The sequence below is a fragment of the Notamacropus eugenii genome, chromosome 3 (genome assembly GCF_028372415.1).
Source record: "Notamacropus eugenii isolate mMacEug1 chromosome 3, mMacEug1.pri_v2, whole genome shotgun sequence".
In the NCBI taxonomy this organism is placed as follows: Eukaryota; Metazoa; Chordata; class Mammalia; order Diprotodontia; family Macropodidae; genus Notamacropus; species Notamacropus eugenii.
Genome location: NC_092874.1, coordinates 467384646 through 467404912, shown reverse-complemented (window position 1 = coordinate 467404912; position 20267 = coordinate 467384646). Strand labels below are relative to the sequence as shown.

Below are 20267 nucleotides of genomic sequence, written 5' to 3'. Positions count from 1 at the left end.
AGCCAGTGGTGCCCATGGCCCTCTGCTTATCACACGTTCCCATCCTTTGCTGCCTCGTAGAAGATTCTAGAGAGATACAGAATAGGCCATGGAAGCGGAACCTCCATGGCAGTCTTTCAGAGGGAACAAGGAAATTCCTAGCATTGCTGCCTTGTCTTTCATTAATTACTGATGCTTCTGGAGGTGTATACTTCCAAATGCCCCCTAAAAGGGTTAGATGAAAATGAAAGATTTGTAAATTATTTTACAATTTATTTTAAGGGATTGTGCACATTTTTAATGGGCAAACCCTAAACAAACATCGAGCAGGCAAGTCACTCGCCTTACTGTACGTCAGTAGGTGTGTAGCGCTTGTCACGTGCCCAGCACCGGGCAGATATAGCAATGCATATTCTTATTGCCAGTTTTCCGAACTTAGCTCTTTTATTTATGAGAACAAAGAACAATTCTTTCATATCCATTATAAACAGCACACGTCGTTGAAACATGTAGTTTAATAAACTTTTGTACTTACTGAATCAGTCTGGTTTTCCTGGCATCAAATTCATACCAGTTCAGCAAAGCAGAGGACTGAGAACTGGAAAAGCAGAACGCAGAGTAGAAATCCGAATGAGCACCCCAAAAAAGAGGGGCAGGCTGATTTCTGGGTGAGGAAGGACAGATCATCGTGAAGGAGGGGATCAGGGACAGGCTTCGTCAGGAAGGAGCATTGACGCTGGTCACTGACCACTTTGTTCATGTGCTACTAAAATGTTTAAGCTTCTTGCTTAACAATTGAGACTGGTTACTTAACTTTGGTTTCCTGCAGTCAACTTTTGAAGGGCATTTCACTTAGAAATGTTCAACTGGTCAACTCTATGACTGTCACTTAATATGTTAAACTAGATATACTTTTGCTTCCACTTTTAGCTCTTTTGGAAGAAGAAAGAAAAGCCTATCGAACGCAAGTTGAGGAGTCTGCAAAGCAAATACAGGTTCTTCAAGGTATGAAACAGTTTATATGAGCCTTCTCTTCTACTCTTAACCTAACTCTGACCATAGAGGAATGATGTACAAATTTTGTCTCAAAAGGTGAAAAAGACTTCACTTAAACTTTATCAATGTTACTGTAATAAATTTTGGAGGAAGATGGGATGTGAGAAGATATTTGAATTTTTTTGGTTTGTATTGTTAGGTGGAATATATGGCACAGTCACTTTCACGGAGTAGGTACTGTCGTATTATAGGGAATCTTAAGGAAATTGCTCTTCTGTGAAAGATATCTGTTTTGGTCAGGATATCGTTTGTAATCATGGTGAACCACCTTGTTTTATGCCTCATTTGATATTTGTAATTAGGAAAACACTGAACAAACTGGAGGAATGAAAAATATATGATGCCAGACTCTTGACATACAATTGAATGGGCAAGTTATTCATTATATGAATCTTGTAAAGACACTATAATTGGACAGCCATCTAGGCCCAGAATTGAATGGGGAGAATAGACGAGGTTGTTTAGTAAATGTCTCAGTGTTTTTGTTCATTCTAAGCTACTACTCCTTGACATAAATAAAAAACTTATTTTTTATTACCAGTGTTTTTCCCTTCATGGTATGTAGCAATGAATCATGAAACATCATAGTCTTCATACTATCAGGTTATGGGTGACCCAGAGGGCAGTGGAATAGGATAGATAGGGTTTTAATAGGCATCAAGATATGTGACAGTTGATAATTTAAGCATTAAAAGTGAATTAAAAGACAACAAAATACAGAACAGGAAATAGAGCACAGAACCAAAGATAACAGGATAGGTGCGGGACTTCTTGATGCCCATCTATGATAAAAGGTATAAAAGAAGAACCCTAGCATGTTAGATAGATCTTGTCAGAACACTGATGGAAGAAAACAGAAACCATACACAGAGAGGCACTACAAATGGGTTTCCGCTGCAAACAGTGTAAGGCATTCCTCATCCTCTTGAGACCATTGAGCTCTTGAAGTTCTTAAATGAGAAGAGAAGATAGATAGGAGAGAGTGACAGAGAAACTAAATAATTAGGAAACTAGCCCTGTGCCAGATAATGAGGGCCTTTGACAGTGGGAGTTTGGTAGCTGACCGATAGGGGAAGGGAAGGGAGAGAGGTCGCTTTCAGGTTCTGAATCTCTGTGACTTCAGAAATGACAGCATGTTTTAAAAAAAGAATCAGATGATTTTGAGGAAGGAAGGATTTGGGGATGAACATGATTACTTCCCATTTGGGCAAGTTATGTTTAATTGGCCACACAGTATCCAGCAAGCAGAATTGCAAATATGGGATTTGGAATTGAGAAACATTAGGGCTAGACTATGAATTTGGGAGCCAGATAAGTAGAAATGATATGAGATCATTAAGAAAGGAGGGCTTAGAGAAGAGAACCTCAGCTTCACATGAGGTCCAAGGTTAGGAAGTTAGAGATGGACTATAATCCGCAGCATAAAGGCAGACATAGGTGAGAGTTGTCTTGGAATCAAAATTACTATCAAAAGAAAGCAGCAGGGACGTAGAGGATTATAAAGAGTAAGGAAAGGCCGTGGGAAATTCCAGTTATTATGTCATTGGTAACATTTGAGAACAATTTAATTCAGGGATTCTTAGCCTGGGATCATGAGCATTTTTAAAGAATATTTTTTGCCAACTCTTGATTTAATTGGAGAAGTGATTTAAAAATATAGAGAACAAGAGACTGAGAAATAAATTAGCAGATAAGAAATAGAAGCAGGAAGTGTAAATCCTTTCTTTGGGTTTGACTTTTACTCTTGGCTTTTGAAAGGTTTGACTTTGAAAAGGAAAGATGTAGGACAGTAGTTTAAGGAGAAGCAACATGTAACAAGTGAAAAGTTAGGCTGGATTTGGAAACTGAGAATATGGGTTTAATTCTCAGCCCTCTTGCTTAGTATCTGTAAGATTTTGTACAAATCACTTCTTTTCTTCTTTGTGAAATAATTAGGCTTGATGACCCCTAAGGCCCTTGTAGCTCTAAATGTTTGAGCTTTTGTGAAGGATGATAGCATCAGATAAAGGTAGGGCTGTGTGTGTGTGTGTGTGTGTGTGTGTGTGTCTGTGTCTGTGTCTGTGTCTGTGTGTGTCTGTGTGTCTGTGTGATCCAGAAGATATGGAAATTGAAGATCTGAGGGAGAAAGAGAATGAATGAATGAAAAGCATGAATTATGTGCCAAGGACTTCACTAAGTGCTGGGGATAGAGATAGAAAAGGGTTAAAGATCAAAGAAGTGGCATACAAGGGCAAATTTTAGGCAAATCGGTTTTTAAAGGAAATGTGATAAAGTCACTGCCCTCTAGGAACTTATGTTTTATTAGGGGGAGACTCCACGTAGAGAAGGGTTTAGTCGCATGACAGTTGGAAAGAAAGAACCAGTGAGTTTTGAGGTACAGCAGTAGAACATAAGTTACTGCGTCTCCTTTAATGTAACTTCCATCTATAAAGCCCATATGGCTTACCTGCTTCTGACTTGAATCATCTGACAAACTTTGGTGGTGAGAATTTCTTCTCTGGGTCTTCGTTAGCTGTGGCTAATAAGGAGACAAAGGTTGTAGTATGTCCCAGGGATGGCATCTACAGGGTTTGCCCCCCTGGCCACATGGACAAGTAGCCATCCTGTTCTTGGGGCTCTTGAATGATTGGCCTTTGGCAGCCTCCCAGGGAATCTGAGGAAAGGTGGTTGCCACAATTAAGTTGCCTCCTGTCTCTCTGCTGCTGTCTTTGCCTGCCCAAATTGAAGGGTACTAATGTTGTCCATCTTTACTTATTTGATGCCCTGCTATTGATGATCTTGTTCATTTGAGCTGATTTTTTATCAGAAATTTGAGTAACCAGAACTTCCTATAGGGCTGTGGTATTGTCTGGGGCAGGATGCAGTCTTCCCCTGCCCTTCTCCTTTTTAAAAACAATAACGTTGGAATTAGCATGATCATGGAGGACTAAATGCCTTTCTACAGTATCTCTTGGTCCCTTAGTCAGAGAGAAAATTCTCAGCTAGGTGAACCATGAAATCTGCCCCAGTCTGACTGAGCTTATCTTCTTTAGACGGCATCCTTTTCTTTTTCAGCCCAGCTGCAGCGGTTACATACTGATATGGAGAACCTTCAGGAAGAGAAGGAAAGTGAAATCACAAGCACGAAGCGCAATTTGCTTAGTGCTCAGGATGAAATTGTGCTGCTTCGACAAGCAGCGGAGGAGGCTGCATCTGAGCGGGACGCCGACATTGCGTCCTTGCAAGTCGAACTTGAGAAGGTTAGGGAGGAGTTGGAGCGCTGGCGGAAGGCAGCCTCAGAGTATGAGAAGGACGTTGTCCGTCTGCAGTCCAGCTTCCAGCTCCGGTGTCAGCAGTGTGAAGACCAGCAGAAGGAGGAATCCTCCAGGCTGCAAGGTCAGTCAACACGGTGGTCATCAGAGCGGAGGACAGCAAAGGCAGTAGGGGCCTCTCTCCTACTCAAGGGCCATTTTTTTCCCTGTAATAGCTTACCTAGGTTTTTAGGATAAGTCATTCTTGGTTGTAAGCCTTTTTCTTTTACCTTTCATGATTCCTTTCCTTCACTGTCATTGTAGTGTAATACTGTATGCTTCCGGCTCATTCTTTGTGACTGCATGGAGCGTGCCTTGTTTTGGATTGAGAAGCATCAGATGTATGAGTGTTTTCAGTCTGAGCTTTCAGGAAGTAACCCACAGTAGATTCTTTCTCCTTCCACTTTGTTCTCCTGGGCAGTTTTCTTTTATGATTATATGATTTATTTGTGATTTACTAAGTCACAAAATGTTATGTTCTTTTATTATATGTTTGTCTATACTTCCCAAAGAGGTCAAAAAAAGGGGATCCGTGTGTATAAAAATGCTTATCAGCACTTTTCAGTTAAAAAAAAAATCGGAACCAAAAATAAGAGAGTTTTGTTGCTGTTGTATCACTTGTAATATACTCTCCAAAAGCACACGTGATAAAAGTTCACGCTCTTTCATCCAACCTGCTCGTCTTTAATTTGTTTGTTGAAAAGTTCATGTGCTAAAGGGCCATTTTTTAAAACAATACAACAAGTAGCTCATTAGATAAATTGATTTAAAAAAAGAAAAGTGAAAAAATGTTACCCTTATCAAAAAATAAAAAAATTAACAACAGATGAAGAAAGAAAGGGGATTATGCCAGTAAGACCATGAATTTAAAAATGACAAATGACAAAAATATAAAATACCCATGTTAACAGAATAATATGTTTAAAATATATTTGAATTTGTAAATCTATCAACCATTCAAACAATACTCCCGTCCCATATTACATAAAGTGTTGTCCAGAAATATGAAAAAAGGATCCTTACCAAATTCCTTGTGTGATACCAATATGGTTTTCATACAAAATGGAAAGAAAACTTTAGACCAATATTCTTAACAAATATTATGCAAGAATATTAAACAAAACATAAGGAAAAAAGCTGTAACAGCATACTGAAAAGATCATATACTATGAACAGTTTGGATTTATACCAAGAGTACAATGTTGGTTCGATATTAGGAAAACTTCTAAACATAAAAATCACATTTATAACAACAATAGCCAAGAATATATGATTATATTAAATAGACACATACAAAGCTTTTCTCTTTGTATTTCTTTGTAATACAACATCTATTTTTACTAAAGACACTTAGAAAACAGAGTAAATAGATCTTACCTAATATATGTAGTCCATTGTTATATTCTGTGACAGTAAATGAGACACCTTTCCAGTAAGATCAAGTGTAAAGCAAGGATGATCAGCACTACTGTTTGATAGAGTGCTAGAAAATGCTAGCCATAGCAAAAAGAAAAGAAAAATAAAATAAAGGAATTAGCATATGCAAAGTTATCATTTTTTGCACGTGATAGAATGATTTATTAAGAGAATGAACCTTAGATCTCCAACTAAAAATTAATTAAAATAACAACTTTACCAATGTTGTAGGATAGAAAATAAATCCACATAAATCATTAGCATTTTGGTTTATTACCAGTGAAACCCAGCAGGAAGAGATAGAAAAATTCCTTTTAAAATAACTACATTATGTATAAAATACTTAGGAGTCTATCTTCCAAGATATGCATAGGAATTATATAATACAGCTACAAAATTTTTAAAGACAGACCTAAGTTATTAGAGAAATAATAATTGCTTGTGAGTTAGGCTGAGCTAATATAATTAAAATGACAATACTATATACATTAATTTACTTGTTCACTGCCATACCAATCTAATTACTAAAGAATTTACCTTACAGAGCTAGAAAAAATCAAAAGGTCAGCAGCTTGTGTACACTGTGTTCTATTGACTCACTGGCCATTCTTCCATGTTCTGGGCTGAGTGAGAGTCACAGCCAGCCCCCAAACATGGCATGGTGTCATCTTGGAGACAGCACTAGCCCTTCTGTGCTGGACAGTTCCCCATGCAAGTAGCTTGCTCTTTTTCTCCCATCAATGGTGGATGATAGAGAGGATGCAGAAAGGACTGGGGCAATAAATTCTGGTACAAGTTTCTGTTCTCTCTGAAAAGAACAAGCCTGTTATTTTCACAGTGTGTCCCATGTCAGTTCTTCAACCCTTGCCTATACAGATCTAGAAGGTTTTGCTTCCCCATGTATCAAGAGTGATCAGGCTGCATTTGGAAGCTTTACTGATATGTTTATTTTTAATATCAACCATATCACTACAAGTGATGAATGAGTCCTCCCTGGTAAGGGTTAGCTGTGCCAAGCAGACACTTTAGTAGAAAGTCATAGCAGACTTCTACTTTGGCAGACCACGATAAGATGTTACTTCTCTTTTCATTTTCTAGCCACAGTTGATACCAGTCACAGGATCTTTATTTATAATTTTTACCTGTGTTTGAAATAGTCCACCCCCACAGGTGTGTTTGTTCAAATGTAGGCAGCTGAGTGTACACCAAGCACACAATCAACTGGTGCTTGAAATATGTAGCAAAGACACTGGAAATCATAGAGGGGCAAAAACTCATCTGTCTAGAAGACCTCGGGCTAAGAATTCACTAACAAAAAGTGGATATCTAAAATCTGGATATGGAGCCTGCTGGATTATATCTGGGTCAGATCAGATGATGCTAGTAATACAAGGTATATTTTAAATATATGAAGAAAATGATGCCTTCTCTGTGATGTGAGGTCACTGAGAGTATAATTTCAAAAATCACAGTACTTGGATACTGGCAATTTCTAGAAGCAAACCCCTGGATACTCACGTAAACCATTCTGGACAGGAATCACATCTTGGGGTGATTTTTTTTTATCAGAATGAAAATAACATAAAGGCCAGCAGTGTCCAAGTGTTTCTTGGAGAACGTCTCTGATTCCTCCTGCAATTTCCATGAGCTCTCTCCCTCAGTCATCTGTTTTCCAAAGGGATGAGTATAAATCTATTCCCCTTGGTTCTTAAAATAAGATCCTTTCATTGTCAGAAAAAAAACAAATCAAATATGACTTCCCTAAAATAACTTTTCTATGATGATATATATTCCCAGTAGAGAAACTAAAAGAAATCTTGTTTCATAGATAAATAGTTTTGTAATCTAGGAAAGACTTGGTGGTTTTATTTTCTTGATTTTATTTCCAGAATGTAAAAATGGGGCTACCATTTTTAATGGTGCCATTAAAGTTGTGCTGCATCTTCAAGATGGTGGTGATTCTGACAGTTGGGTGGAAAGAGGTTTAGTTCTAAATCGATCTAATTTGTGTCTTACGTAGGAGTTCAACTAATGATATTTTCCCTCTTCTTAATTATTCTTTTTCAATTTTAATAAAATATTTTATTTTTTTCCCAATTACATGTTAAAACAAAATTTTAAACATTGTTTTTAAAAAGTTTTCAGTTTCAAATTCTAGCCCTCTCTCCCGTCCCTGACATGATAATCAGTCTGATAAAGTTAATATGTGTACACTCGTGAAATATTTCAGTATGAGTCATTTTGTATAAGAAGACTAAAATAAGTAACGAAAGTGAAGTCTTTCCCTAGAAGCAAATAGCATACTTTATTATGAGTCTTTTGAGTTTGTCTTGGATGGTTGTATTGCTGAGAATCGTTGAGTCACACACAGGTCTTCACTGAACAGTGTGACTGTTCCTGTGCACAGTGCTCACTTCACTATGTGTTGGTTCATGGAAGTCTTTCCAGTTTCTTCTGAAGTGCTTGTGCTTGTCATTTCCATCACAATTGAATACCACAGCTTGTTCAGCCGTTCCCCAACTGATGGATCTTCTTAGTTATTCTAAAATGTATTTGGCCACATTATGGAATAGTATTCTTTGATTGATTAATTTGTAGGTGAACTAGAAAAGTTGAGAAAAGACTGGAGTGTATTAGAAGCAGAATGCCATTCTCTGAAAAAGGAAAATATTTCTCTGTCATCAGAGCTTCAGCGACAAGAGAAAGAATTGCATAGGTATGTAATTAAGAAGAGAAATGCAGACTATTTCTTTACCTCAATTTTTACATTAACTTTTTTTATATATCTGTATAGTTTTTGTAGTGAAATATTCATCATATACTTAATATATATAACTCAACTTAATATAATTAGCAGTGTTGCTTAAATAGCTATTTTGTGTGAGGTATACTGGGAGACCCTGAATAACGAGATGATCTGTATGCCAGTGTGTTGTTCTGCCGTGAGTGTGATTTTAGACTTCCTCAGAAGATGCAAATCCATTGGAATATTTACCTATAAATAAAGCATAATTAGGAATGTGGTTCTACTACAAAAATTCTGTAACATATTAACTTTCAAATATGAGTGAATTTTGCCTTATCCATACTGCTGATTCTGTCACACATACACACACACACACACACACCCCCATCCCAAACTGCAAGTGATATGAATATTATATGCCCCAGATTTTGAAACCTAAAAAGCCATATGAAGAGAAGAAATAAGTCAGATTATGAATTCTCAAACACACAAGTATTCCTTGTGTGTTGCAACTGGCTATAATGCTTAGGTGTCAATTGACATTGTTACTCCTTATTGACTACAGAATTGGAGAGGCTTTCAACTGGGATAGGTGGGGTTACCTCACCCCCTGCCTAAAAAAAAAAAAAAAAGAGAGAGAATAAAAACTTGTTGAAGATTTTTGTTTTGTTTTGTTTTTATTGTGCAGAAGGTATCAGAGATCAATAAAAGAACTTTGAGATTTATGTGTTGAATTAAGCAGAGCAAGCTGTGCTTAAAAGATATCTGCATTTTTTCTATATTTTTTCTAGTCTGAAAATGCTTGTTTTATTTGATGTTTAGGTTCAGAATAAAATGAAATTTTAAAATACAAAAAAAAGGAAGGCCAGGAGGAATCACAGAAAAACAGTATAGCTTTGAAAGTTACATAATGAATTGATTACATATTTTAAAAGAAACTCTAGCTGTATATAACAGATTCGTAGTTTTCATGTACAGTCTTCTTTTTTCTATTTCACTGTGTGTGTGGGAATTTACTTTTTGTTTAAAGTAGTAAAAATCTACCTGCTTGGTAGGTTTCTGGGTAGTTGGTACAGTACAGACCATGACTTGGCTTTTGTGTTAACAGCTCTCAGAAGCAGAGCTTAGAACTTACCAGTGATTTGAGCATCCTTCAAATAACCCGGAAAGAACTGGAGAATCAGGTGGGATCCTTGAAGGAGCAGCATCTTCGGGATTCAGCAAGTTGGAAGACCCTTCTCAATAAAGCTGAAAATGAAGCCAAGGCTGTTCAGAAAGAGGTAAAGGGAAGAGACGTTGTGCAAACCCCATTGTGATGGGACGTCCTGACAAAAGCACCTGTTCTTTATTCGAGTTAGGACAGAAAGCAGTAGTTGCATCAGATGTCACTTCCATGGATGCCTGTAGTTCTTGGCATTTGTCTGTTGTATGTCATGATGCATGTGTCAAGAATTGAAGAGGACCCAGTGCACAGCATCACTTGTCAATGGGCAAAGTTCGTGTTTCCTTTTTAATTCTTATGTACTAGTTAACTCCCCTGCCTCAGGAGACTTTCTCTGATTGTTTACCCTGTCCCTGGTCTTTTAAAGCTAAGAGTGTCAGGATGTAAGAATGCAGTCTGCCATTTCTGTTTGTCCTTCACTGTGTTGCTGCCTCATCCTTTTATTCGGTTACTGTGCTCCCTCAGATGTGTTAGGAAGAGTTACTTTATATGAGATTTCATTCTGTAGCAAAGAGTAGCCCAGGGGTTTACTCCACTACTTTTTCTTATGTCCAGAAATGCATGCACTTTATAATAGTATCCACATTAAGGGACCTTTGATTCAGTAATCCCTTCCTTGAAATTAGCAAGGGATTAGGTTAATCTAAACCATAGTTCTTAATCTTTTTCATGAGGAAGAACCTTTTTTCATTCCCTGGATCTTTGAAATCACAGGAGGTGCTGATAGACAATCAGCCCTTGCTGGCCTCTTCAGGAGCCAGTATTGCCTCTTGCATGGCTCTTCCTGCTGAAAATCTTGACAGTCCCCTCAAAGAGGAGTATGGCAGCATGTCCCTAATGATCCAGGACCCCAGACTGAAGGTCTGTTTAATGGGCAAGTCACAGCAATAAGAAAGGAGACCCAAGAAAAACCAGTCTTTAATGCGTTGCCTTTAGGGTTATTAGAAGATATTTGTTCGTTCAGTGTAATTTTTTATTTTTGCTCTCCTTTCTTTGTAGTGTCAAACTTGGAAATGATTGTTCTGTCTTCATGTTTGTTCCTCAAAACCTGTAAATTTCTTTGTGTTTGCTTTGGGTATTTTTATCCTGTAATATGTTTTTCCAGTCTTTGTTAAATATGTTAAATCAGAGAGAGGCTTCACTTACCATTTGCTGGATCACAAATTATGTGCCAAATTACATATGCCATTGTTTAAACAATCTCAGCACTTTGTAGCCATCTTGTCATCCATATTCCATAATTCTATAATCCAAGAAGAATTACGCCTATGGAAGATGGTCTAATTGTACGTTAATATGAAGGCATAAGTCATTTTGTTCCATTATTCTTATGAATATTATGATCAGTAAGTCAACGCAGTAAGGCTTTAACTGTCCATGTGAATGGCAGTGGCATGTTGTTCCAACCGCTCGAGTTGGTAGTTACTGGATTGCATTAAAGGCAGCCGATCATTTGACAATGTCTGATCTTGTCAGCGTAGTTCATGTACATTTCCCTTTCAGCCTGTTTCACATTAACATGGCATAATTGTGTAGAATCATTATGTTCTTATAATATAAGGTGGCTTATCCTCCTTTTTGTTGTGATTTAATTCAACTTGTTGTATATTATTCTATCATCCAAAATTTTGTGATTATGTAAAGGTTCGTATGTATGGAATTCACTCGAAATTAACTGGTATTACTTTTTATATCTGTATGCATTTCTCTCCACACTCCTTCTTCACCTTCCTTTCTCTTATGGCACCATGGCATAAGTATTAGGGTCATATTGCCCACTTTCACAGGTCAAAGTAAGGAAGACAGACATGGTAGCTATGTAATGGGTAACGTAGGCTGCTGGCATGTATTACATTTGCCTGATTCCACACCACTCATAATCTCAAGTCATCAGAGTTATCAGGCAAGCTGGTGAGGTCATGTAAGTAGTCTCTAACCTGCTTTGTAGATTAACCAAGATGCCTTCACACACACACACACACACACACACACACACACACACACACACACACACGCATGCACCCGCTTGTAAACCTTAAAAGGTTGCAGATAGGCTGTGGCTGTTGTTGATTGTGGGGATGAAGCTATAAGGCAAGAGGCTAGTGGTAGAGAATTCAAAAATGTTTATATTTGATTTTTCAAAGTATTTTCATACCTTGAAATAATAGGAGCATATTGTCCAGCCTTTTTTCAGTCTTGTCCATTCTTCATGGACCAAGCCCATTTTCTTGACAAAGATACTGAAGTGGTTTGCCATTTCCTTCTCCAGCTTATTTTATAGATGAGAAAACTGAGACAAACAGGGTTGAGTGACTTGCCCAGGGTTACACAGCTAGTAAGTGTGTGAGGCCAGATTTGAACTCAGGAGAAGGAGTCTTCCTGACCAGACCTGGCACTCTATCCACTGTACTACCCGGCTGCCCCATTAGGAATTTTATCCAGAAAGTCAATGTAATTGTGATCCCTGCCAGGGTACTTCTCATACTCAGGACCATGAGATTTAAAGCATAAGAGGACAATGAAGCTCTTTTAGTCCAGTCTCATCATTGAATAGAAGAGAAAACCCAGAATGAGGAAGCTGAGGTGACCTGCCCAAGTTTGCACAGGTTGCAGAGGCAAGATTGGAACCTGGGTCTTTGGATTCCATTGCATAATGGAAAATATTGTAAAGGGTTAAAGCAGACAGAGTTTGGTGTCTCTCAAACCTGCTCTGTCACAAATCCATGCTCTGCCTAGATTGGGATCCACAATTAAGTACTTTAGTTGGAGAGGCTTTCTGCTGTGCTCCAGACAGTGGGGAGCAGCTGAGATGGAAAAGAAACCCAGGAAAGTAGAAGGCTTCTTCACATTCACTGTAGAGCCTGCAGCCTGCCCCTCAGAATCCATGCTCAGCAGCTGCCATTGCAACGCCAAGGTTCAGAGTACTTGGTACAGTAAGAGCCTGTTGGCCAGGCAGATGGACTTGTATGGAGTGATTGCTACTAAAAGACTCTGTGCTCAAAGAAAGCGACTGCTGGGCCTTCCTCAGGTCTATGGTCAAGCCAGACCCTGGGGAGAATTTTAATATAACCATACAGTTTCTTGGGTGCCTTTCTAACTCCTTTTGGGCACCTCTCTTCAGTGGCTTATGGGCTGATTTTGCCTTTGTCCCTAGTAGCAGCTCAGATCCTTGGCCTTACCCCAGCTTTGCCTTGTGTGCAAACCATCCCGCCTCCTCCTCTGAAAAGACCACAGTCAATCAACATTTTCTTCAATACAACTGATCTCAGTATAAGTTAATCCATTTTCAAAGGTCCTAACATCAAGACTGACTCTTGACATGGACTCTCAGGATTGATTGGACCTTGGAGAATGTCTAGTTTAACATCCAAGAGTAATTTACATTTTTAAGAAAGCCCGCATAATTAATAAAATTTCAGGCACTGCAACAAAGTAGAATTGATCTCAGGCAATGTAGGAGAGAACCTTTTCAGAAGTTGAAAGTCCTGGGGGAATGGTTGTTTTGTTTAATTTACATCCGTTTTGTCGTTCGGGTTGTCTTTCCTTTCACTTGGGATCTTGAAAAGCAGAGCCTGTGAATAGATCACAGTTGAGAAGAGGAAACCCATTCACACATAGCCACATCTTTCTGTCTGTACTGTACTGCCACATGTTTTGTTGATAGCACACACTATGTAAGAGAGTCCTAACATGTAGGTATTTAAATTAAAAATGGCAGTTACTTCTGTTTCAAAACAGTGCTAATGTCAAGTTCATTTAATTCATCAAACATTTATTATGAATTGAATTTAGTTCAAGGCACTGTGCCTAGATTCTAGGACTGAAGAAACAATGAGATTTTCCTTCAACAGCGTCTATTCTACCGTACAACAGTTACCCAAATACAAAAATACACTGAAAAAAAGTTACAGCAGGATAGATTAACAGCTGGACAATTTGGGAAGGCTCCATGGAGAAGATGGTTCTGGAATTGAGCCTCACAAGAAGCTGTGGATTCTAAGAAGTAGGAAATTAGGAGACACTTCCTTCCAGGCATAGAGGAGAGCTTGGACATCGGTGCTGAGACAGGGCTTGGAATGTCAAGTCCAGGGAAAAGCTTAGTGGCCCATTTGAGCCAGAATGTGCAGCTCATAGCGGGGATTAATGTTAAATATGACTGGAGAAATGGGTCGCAGCTGGATTTACCCAGGCTGAAGAGCTTATGTGGAGAGACTAGAAAGGGGAGATAATTTAGGAATCTTAAATGGTCTGAGGGAGAGCATATGGACTACAATGGCAGCCCTCTACTGGAGAGATGCATGTGCAGGACTTGGGGGGGTACACTAGAAGAAACCAGGTGGAAAGGGGGGAAGGTGAAGGTGTTGGGGTTGTAAATGGGGCAGGGGGGGAACGCCTCGGGAAATGACAGATGGGCTTAGTGGTTGTGTGTGGGTTGGGAGACCCTAACCAGCAGTTTGGAACATGTTGAACTTGAAATGCCCGTGGGGACTTCAGAACTCAAAAGACAGAGCTGTGGGTGTTTCCCCAGTAGACATTCCTGTTGACTTTTGTCACTTAAGCTTTGAAGTTTTCTTTTTCCTTTTTACTCATCTCTTGGAACCTTGATGGGGAGGGGGAGGGACTTGCTTTAGAGAAACAGGATAGACCAGTGACTGGTAGTAAATTTTAAAGCTCCCTGGCCGAAAAGGGCTGGTGCCATCGGGTCACAATGAAGACTCCTTCAAGAAAGACTCCTCCCCTTTCCACGTTTGTCCAGGACAGTGTAGAAGCCTAAGGAGAAGAAGCCCGGCTCCACACCATTCTAAGCGGGGTCTGCCCACTGTTTTTTCTTTGCCTATAGTATGAAAGGACACAGACTCAACTCTCAGAGCTGGAGCTGAAATTTGAAAGGACCGAGCAGGAAAAACAATCCATCACCAATGAGCTCAGACAATGTCAAGACAACTTGAAGCAGCTGCAAGAAAAAGGAAACAATGTAAGTCTTTACAAACTTGGGGTCGGTTTGGATGAGGTAAGGAGAATGTAGGGCTTCAATTGGTATCTCCAAGTACCCATGACAGTTTCCTAGAGCCCTCCATGTTCCAGGTGTCATGGTAGACACCTAGGCCCATCATCCCCCAAGAAAGAAAGTCATTTGTGAAATCACTGTGGTGGTCAGCAAGTATGGTGAGCATTTCCCCCTTTGGACATACAAATCTGGGTAAGTACTGGGTCTTTGGTAAGGGAAATACTGAACTGCAAGAAGAAGAAGCAACCCCAGACAACCATCATCTCTTGTAAGGGTGAGGTCTGAAGTTCACACCCTCCACAACTGATTTGTCTTCCATTCTAATCTCTCAGTTAGCCCACCTAATGACTTATGATAAATGAAGACATTTATCCTTATTTTTGGATACACACATCATCAGTGCCCAGGGATTTTTCCATCATATCTTATGGAAGTCTCATGATAGCATAATTCTCTCTAGTTAAGGTTAGAAAGATGGAAGGTTTACTCCAGTCTTTTCTTTTTCTTGGAAATAGGACGTTATGATATAAATCATGAATAACAACAGTTTGAATTTGTATTTGCTCTTCAAAAGAAACATTAGTCACCCTTAATGTTGTGTGTATTTGGTTATCGCCGACCTTGTGAGCTTTCACTGGTGGGTGTTCTTTCATGTGACTGACTTTGCAAGTGTTAGTAGCTTTGACTATTCTAAGTCTCCTGTCACTGCTTTGGGAACTGCAGTGGTTGTGACCGACACGTTTGTTGTGGATGCTGGCACCAGGCTTGATTGGCAGCACCACTGCACATGTAGGTGGTCATGCAGCTCACTGGTCACATGCAGTTTGTCCTTCCCCAGAATGTTCTCTATTAGCATATGATCGAGACTTGCTGCACGAGTTGAGGCCCCTTAAATTGGTGATAAGCCATGAATGGTATTTTTACTACCAAGTGATAATCATTTATTTTTATTTTAATAACTATATGAGGACTCTATGATAAATTCATATTTTAGGTTACCTCTTTCTTTAGTCTTAATTATATCTTCCAGATTGTGGGAATTCAGTTCTATTTCTAAAAAAAAATTACACTAAAAAGGCATCTAGCATAATCAGAATTATAGTCCCAGTGTCATTAGACCTAATAACTTCTCTCCTTAGTGATGTTTGAAAATACACATAAACTCCAAAATAAAATGGTTTTTGCTGGAAGAGAACTTGCTATTTCACAAGGTAAAGGTGATTCCGGTGCATATTCCTTTAACACACATACATATATGTGCCCAGAGAGATGTGTACCTCACGATTGAAATTTGTTTTGATAGTAGCATAGTGACTTCTTAAGAGAAATAATTGATTGGAGTATATTTTGCCAGTTTAATATAATCCCTCTGACAGCATGTAACTTATAATCCTACAGCTTCTTTGCTGCCTTTTTTTGAAAGGGAGGATCATCCACGGTCACTTTGGTACCTAATGCAACCCCAGGAACACCTCAGTACCAGAGGGTGCAGAAGTGACTCTGCCTGGTGTCTCAGCCAGGAAACAACCATATGGATCACAAATCATTACTGATTTCCAATGGTTACCTTGTCCAAAATAGTTTTGTATATAAAGCTCCTATCACAGAGCTGTACGCTAACAAGCAGTTTGGCAAGTTAACGTAAAATTGAACCAGGGATTTTTCCTAATTTAAATTCTACTGGGCATAGTAAAGCCTACACTGACTAATTTCCTTGACTCGTTTGTTTAAAGGGAGTATTGTGCTAACTTGGTATATAACAATCTGACATTCTGTATTGTGTTAGATGTCTTTCATACATTCTGATTCATGCCAAACTTCATGCTGTGACTTAGCTTTCCCCCATCTAAATCATCTGATCTGATTTTTAGAGCACAAAATGATTTTTAATTCCCTTCCCTTCTTTAGCCGTCCATATTCCAACCCGTCCCAGCCGTTTTCATCGGCCTATTCCTGGCTTTCCTGTTTTGGTGTTACGGTCCATTGTGGTAGAGAAAGGTACAAGCTCCCTGTTGAGTCGATGTCTGTCCGTCCCTGTCACCTCTTTGTGCCGTATTTGTAAACTAGTGCATGGGGGAACAACACAGGTGTTTTGTTTCCTGAAGCAAACCCTTCATTTGTGCTTCTTCCCACCAAGTTCGACAATCCACTAATCATGTAATGTTCTGTCTGTTTCCTTTGTGGTAATGCTAACCATGAATTAATTCCAAACATACCAGTTGTTAAATGTTCAGCTTTCAGCTGGGTCTTTGTCTCTCGCAGAAGCAGAGTAAACTTTATGTCTCTAATGCTGCAGTGTTGGTCAGTGCTTTCCAAAAGAAAATGAAAAGTTACCTCAGGTTTGAACAAGAAATGAAGAGTTTGCCTCTCCATTTTTAAGCCAGCTTACTTTTCCTCCCCAACTTATCCCCTCAATACTATGGCAGTCATTTAATACTTTTTCTCTTTTCACTATGGCTGTGAAGAAGATGAAAAAGGATGAAATTGGAATAATGGACTCGTTATCCCAGACCTAATTAAGCCTGCACTGCTCTTCTCTTCCAACACACCCTTGGCCATAGCTTTCTGATCTCTGACTTGTTAAAGAGGAAACATTAGTTTAAAAGCAGTTCGGCTTTTTTGGTTTTGTTTTTTGGAGGGTTGGAGGGTGGGAGATGTTTAATACCCACGGGAAACAAATGAAAGGAAAGCTGACCACAAGATTAGGTTGGTCAATAAAAGGAAAGACTTAAGGCTGGCTTCATGGTTGGTTTGCATAGCCCATGGTGTTTTTTCAGTTTCCAATTTTTCCATTCTGGTGGTCAGATTTGTTTACTATGAAACCAGTATGCAAACTGTGCTAAATTGGGTAAGAAGTCTACCTGAAGTATACCTAGTGAAATTTAGCACAGGTTTTAAATTATTTTTAAGTCTTGTGTGGTCTTCGGGTCACTCTACCCTTAACTACAGTCTACACCTACCCTCTCCTGTAGACCTACCCTTAACACATGCTGGGCCTTGAATTGAGAAACCTAAAATTTAGCCTAAATGTGTTGTGGTGGCAGCACCTCTGTACAGTTCATTAATTCAGGTTGTTGAAAAACATTGGTATAGCGTGAATAAAGGCGTTTCAATCCTGAGAGGTTTAACGGAAGTCTCTCTTCTAGGTGCCAAATGTATAGCCAGGTTGAAAACTGCTAAAGACATTTCCTGGTGATGTGTCATCCTCTGCATAGTTGGCCACTGGAATTGTACCTGCTAGTCAGATTGCCTTTTTTGTTTTTTAAATGAGTCTTTCTGGTTTAAGAAGTCAAGGTTTTCTGACAGTGAGAGGTAGAATGAAGACTCACTGTGCTTTGTGATGAGTTCTCAAGATTCATTGGACAGAGGGCTTAGTTCACTAATTGATATGAAAGGCTGAGGGAAATATGATATTGACTCTTGGTTTCTTTCTACACAGAGACACTGGCCTTGGATGCCCATGTTGGCAGCTCTGGTGGCAGTGACAGCCGTAGTGTTGTATGTACCAGGCCTAACCAGAGCTTCACCATGAGAACTTTGGTTGGTTCCATACCCTGCATTCTTCTTAGAAGCTGGCGGGGAGAACAGATCCATTTTCTTCCTTTTTACCTCTTAATACAACAAAAGTGCAAGAAAAGAACAGTCGGGTCATTGCTTTAAATTGTATAAAATGTATCTGTCTATAAAGAGGGAATAAAATTGTGACTTTATTCTACTGTAAGCAATAATTTGCTTGCAATTTTTCATGTAATTTTTTAATTAGTATGTTGAGATTCTAAATATTATGGTGGCCTAAAATAGGCTTCTTGGTACCAAATTATTTATAACCTTTAGGTTTATGGCTATTTGACTCTAGATGCTGATTGCCAGATAATTCATTTTCTGATTGGACACCTCCCCAAACCAAACAGCTGTTAAATACATGGGAAAAGAGGCACTGTGTGCTCAGTGCCTGTCATTTTGAAATAAATATATGCACATATATTTTTTTTACGTATTGACACCATTTTTACTTGCTATAAACCACTGAGCTATTGGGAACAAGACTTAGAAGACAACTACTACTTCCATAGATTTTTCAAGAAAAAGACACATTTGGAAAAGGTTCTGTTTCAGCAGTGATTCGAGAAATATACATGCGTTTGTGTAGCCTTAACATGACTTGAAGATATGGGTGGCATCAATCTAGAAAAACTTTGTAAGAGTGTGTGTATTTTCTTGAGTGAACTGAAGTATTACTGGGAGCAAAAAGTTAATCATTTTACAGCTACAGCAACAGTAAACCAAACTATTCGATTGGAATGTAATTTATTCAACTTTATGCATTCAAAGTAGTGAGACCATATCTTTACTTTCTCATCTACAACATCTTAGGAAGCATGATTTTTTTTTTCTCCTCACTTATTCTTCCAAACATTGCTTTAAAGAAGGAAAATGTGTCTTCTTTAGATAAACTTTTATTGACTTAACTTTGTGATAAGAGTTTGGAGTGCACCTATAGCTAATTGATCTAATGGACGAGGTGAATTTCTGTAAACCCAGGGAATCTTACGGTGAGGGACGCAGATGGCTTTGGGTTTTGGTTTTTGTTGTTTTTTTCTTTTTTTTTAAGCTGAGTAGTTTTGTTCATGCAAAGCACTGCTTCAGTTGGGATCTTATTAGTCAAACGCCCAAGTCAAAAAGGGAGCTACAGTTTTTTGTAGTTCAACGGTTATGTCAATAAAGTTTACTGAAATCTCTATAATGTACTGAAGTATTAATGAAGTGAAGGTTTTTTAGAAAATGGAGATGAGAAAAATCTCAATGAATTGGCTTGGATTCTCCATGGCAATCTACAGGTCTCGCCAAATACTTAAATAGGAGTTTAGTATATAATTTGCCTTGTGCGGTTTTGGGGGTCATTGTTTATATGTTAAAGGTTATATTTTAAGCTATTGGGGGTTTGCTGTTGGGAGAACCATTAGATTTATGGAAGAATTAGTCCACAAATGACTTGTAGAAAATATCACCTTGTTCATTTCACTGTTTTCTGTTGCAGGAAGCTCTTCCCCCACAGAATGCTCATATGCCAGTGGTACTCTGTACCTCTTGTATATAGGTTATTGCAAATATTGTTCTGAAATGCTTAACTTCAGAATTACATTTTTTAAAGTAAATAATTGTTTTAAATCTATTTTGTAAAGATATAAAGTACAATAGAATTTCTGGAATACAGATTAAACTATTTGCACTAACACACGTGATGTGCATGATTTAATAAAATAACTTTACTCTCCCTATCCATGTTTGAGTTGGATCTCATTTGAAATCTTTAAGGTTGACATTAATATGGGGTTCATAATGCACCTGTCCTCAGATGGCAGTATGACAGTCACTTACATATGGTATGTTTGGTATTCTTGGAGATTTAAAACTGTGAGTCTTGTTTAATTAGACCATTCATAAGTCTCCTACCCCTAACATTTCTTTCCTTTTCATAACTGATAGTGTTGCAATCCATTCAAAAGCTCCAGTTCCTTAACATAAAATAGTGGTACAGTTACTTGATGT

At 38.6% G+C, this 20267-nt stretch overlaps 1 protein-coding gene across 7 annotated transcripts in view; it reads left to right on the top strand.

Annotated features, from left to right (window-relative positions):
* Positions 1–19996, top strand: part of SLMAP (sarcolemma associated protein) — a 160493-nt gene extending 140497 nt beyond the window's left edge. For 5 of the 7 annotated variants that reach the window (XM_072598845.1, XM_072598842.1, XM_072598843.1 and 2 more), the window contains 6 exons: positions 910–984; positions 4090–4410; positions 8340–8457; positions 9596–9767; positions 14550–14684; positions 18157–18438. In XM_072598845.1, the coding sequence (XP_072454946.1) occupies positions 910–984; positions 4090–4410; positions 8340–8457; positions 9596–9767; positions 14550–14684; positions 18157–18249 (914 nt within the window). In that variant the 3' untranslated portion in view covers positions 18250–18438. Of the gene's footprint in view, positions 1–909; positions 985–4089; positions 4411–8339; positions 8458–9595; positions 9768–14549; positions 14685–16625; positions 16716–18156 lie in introns of all 7 variants that reach the window. The other 2 variants (XM_072598844.1, XM_072598841.1) reach the window with 1 other exon arrangement.
* The last annotated feature ends 271 nt before the right edge of the window (positions 19997–20267 follow it).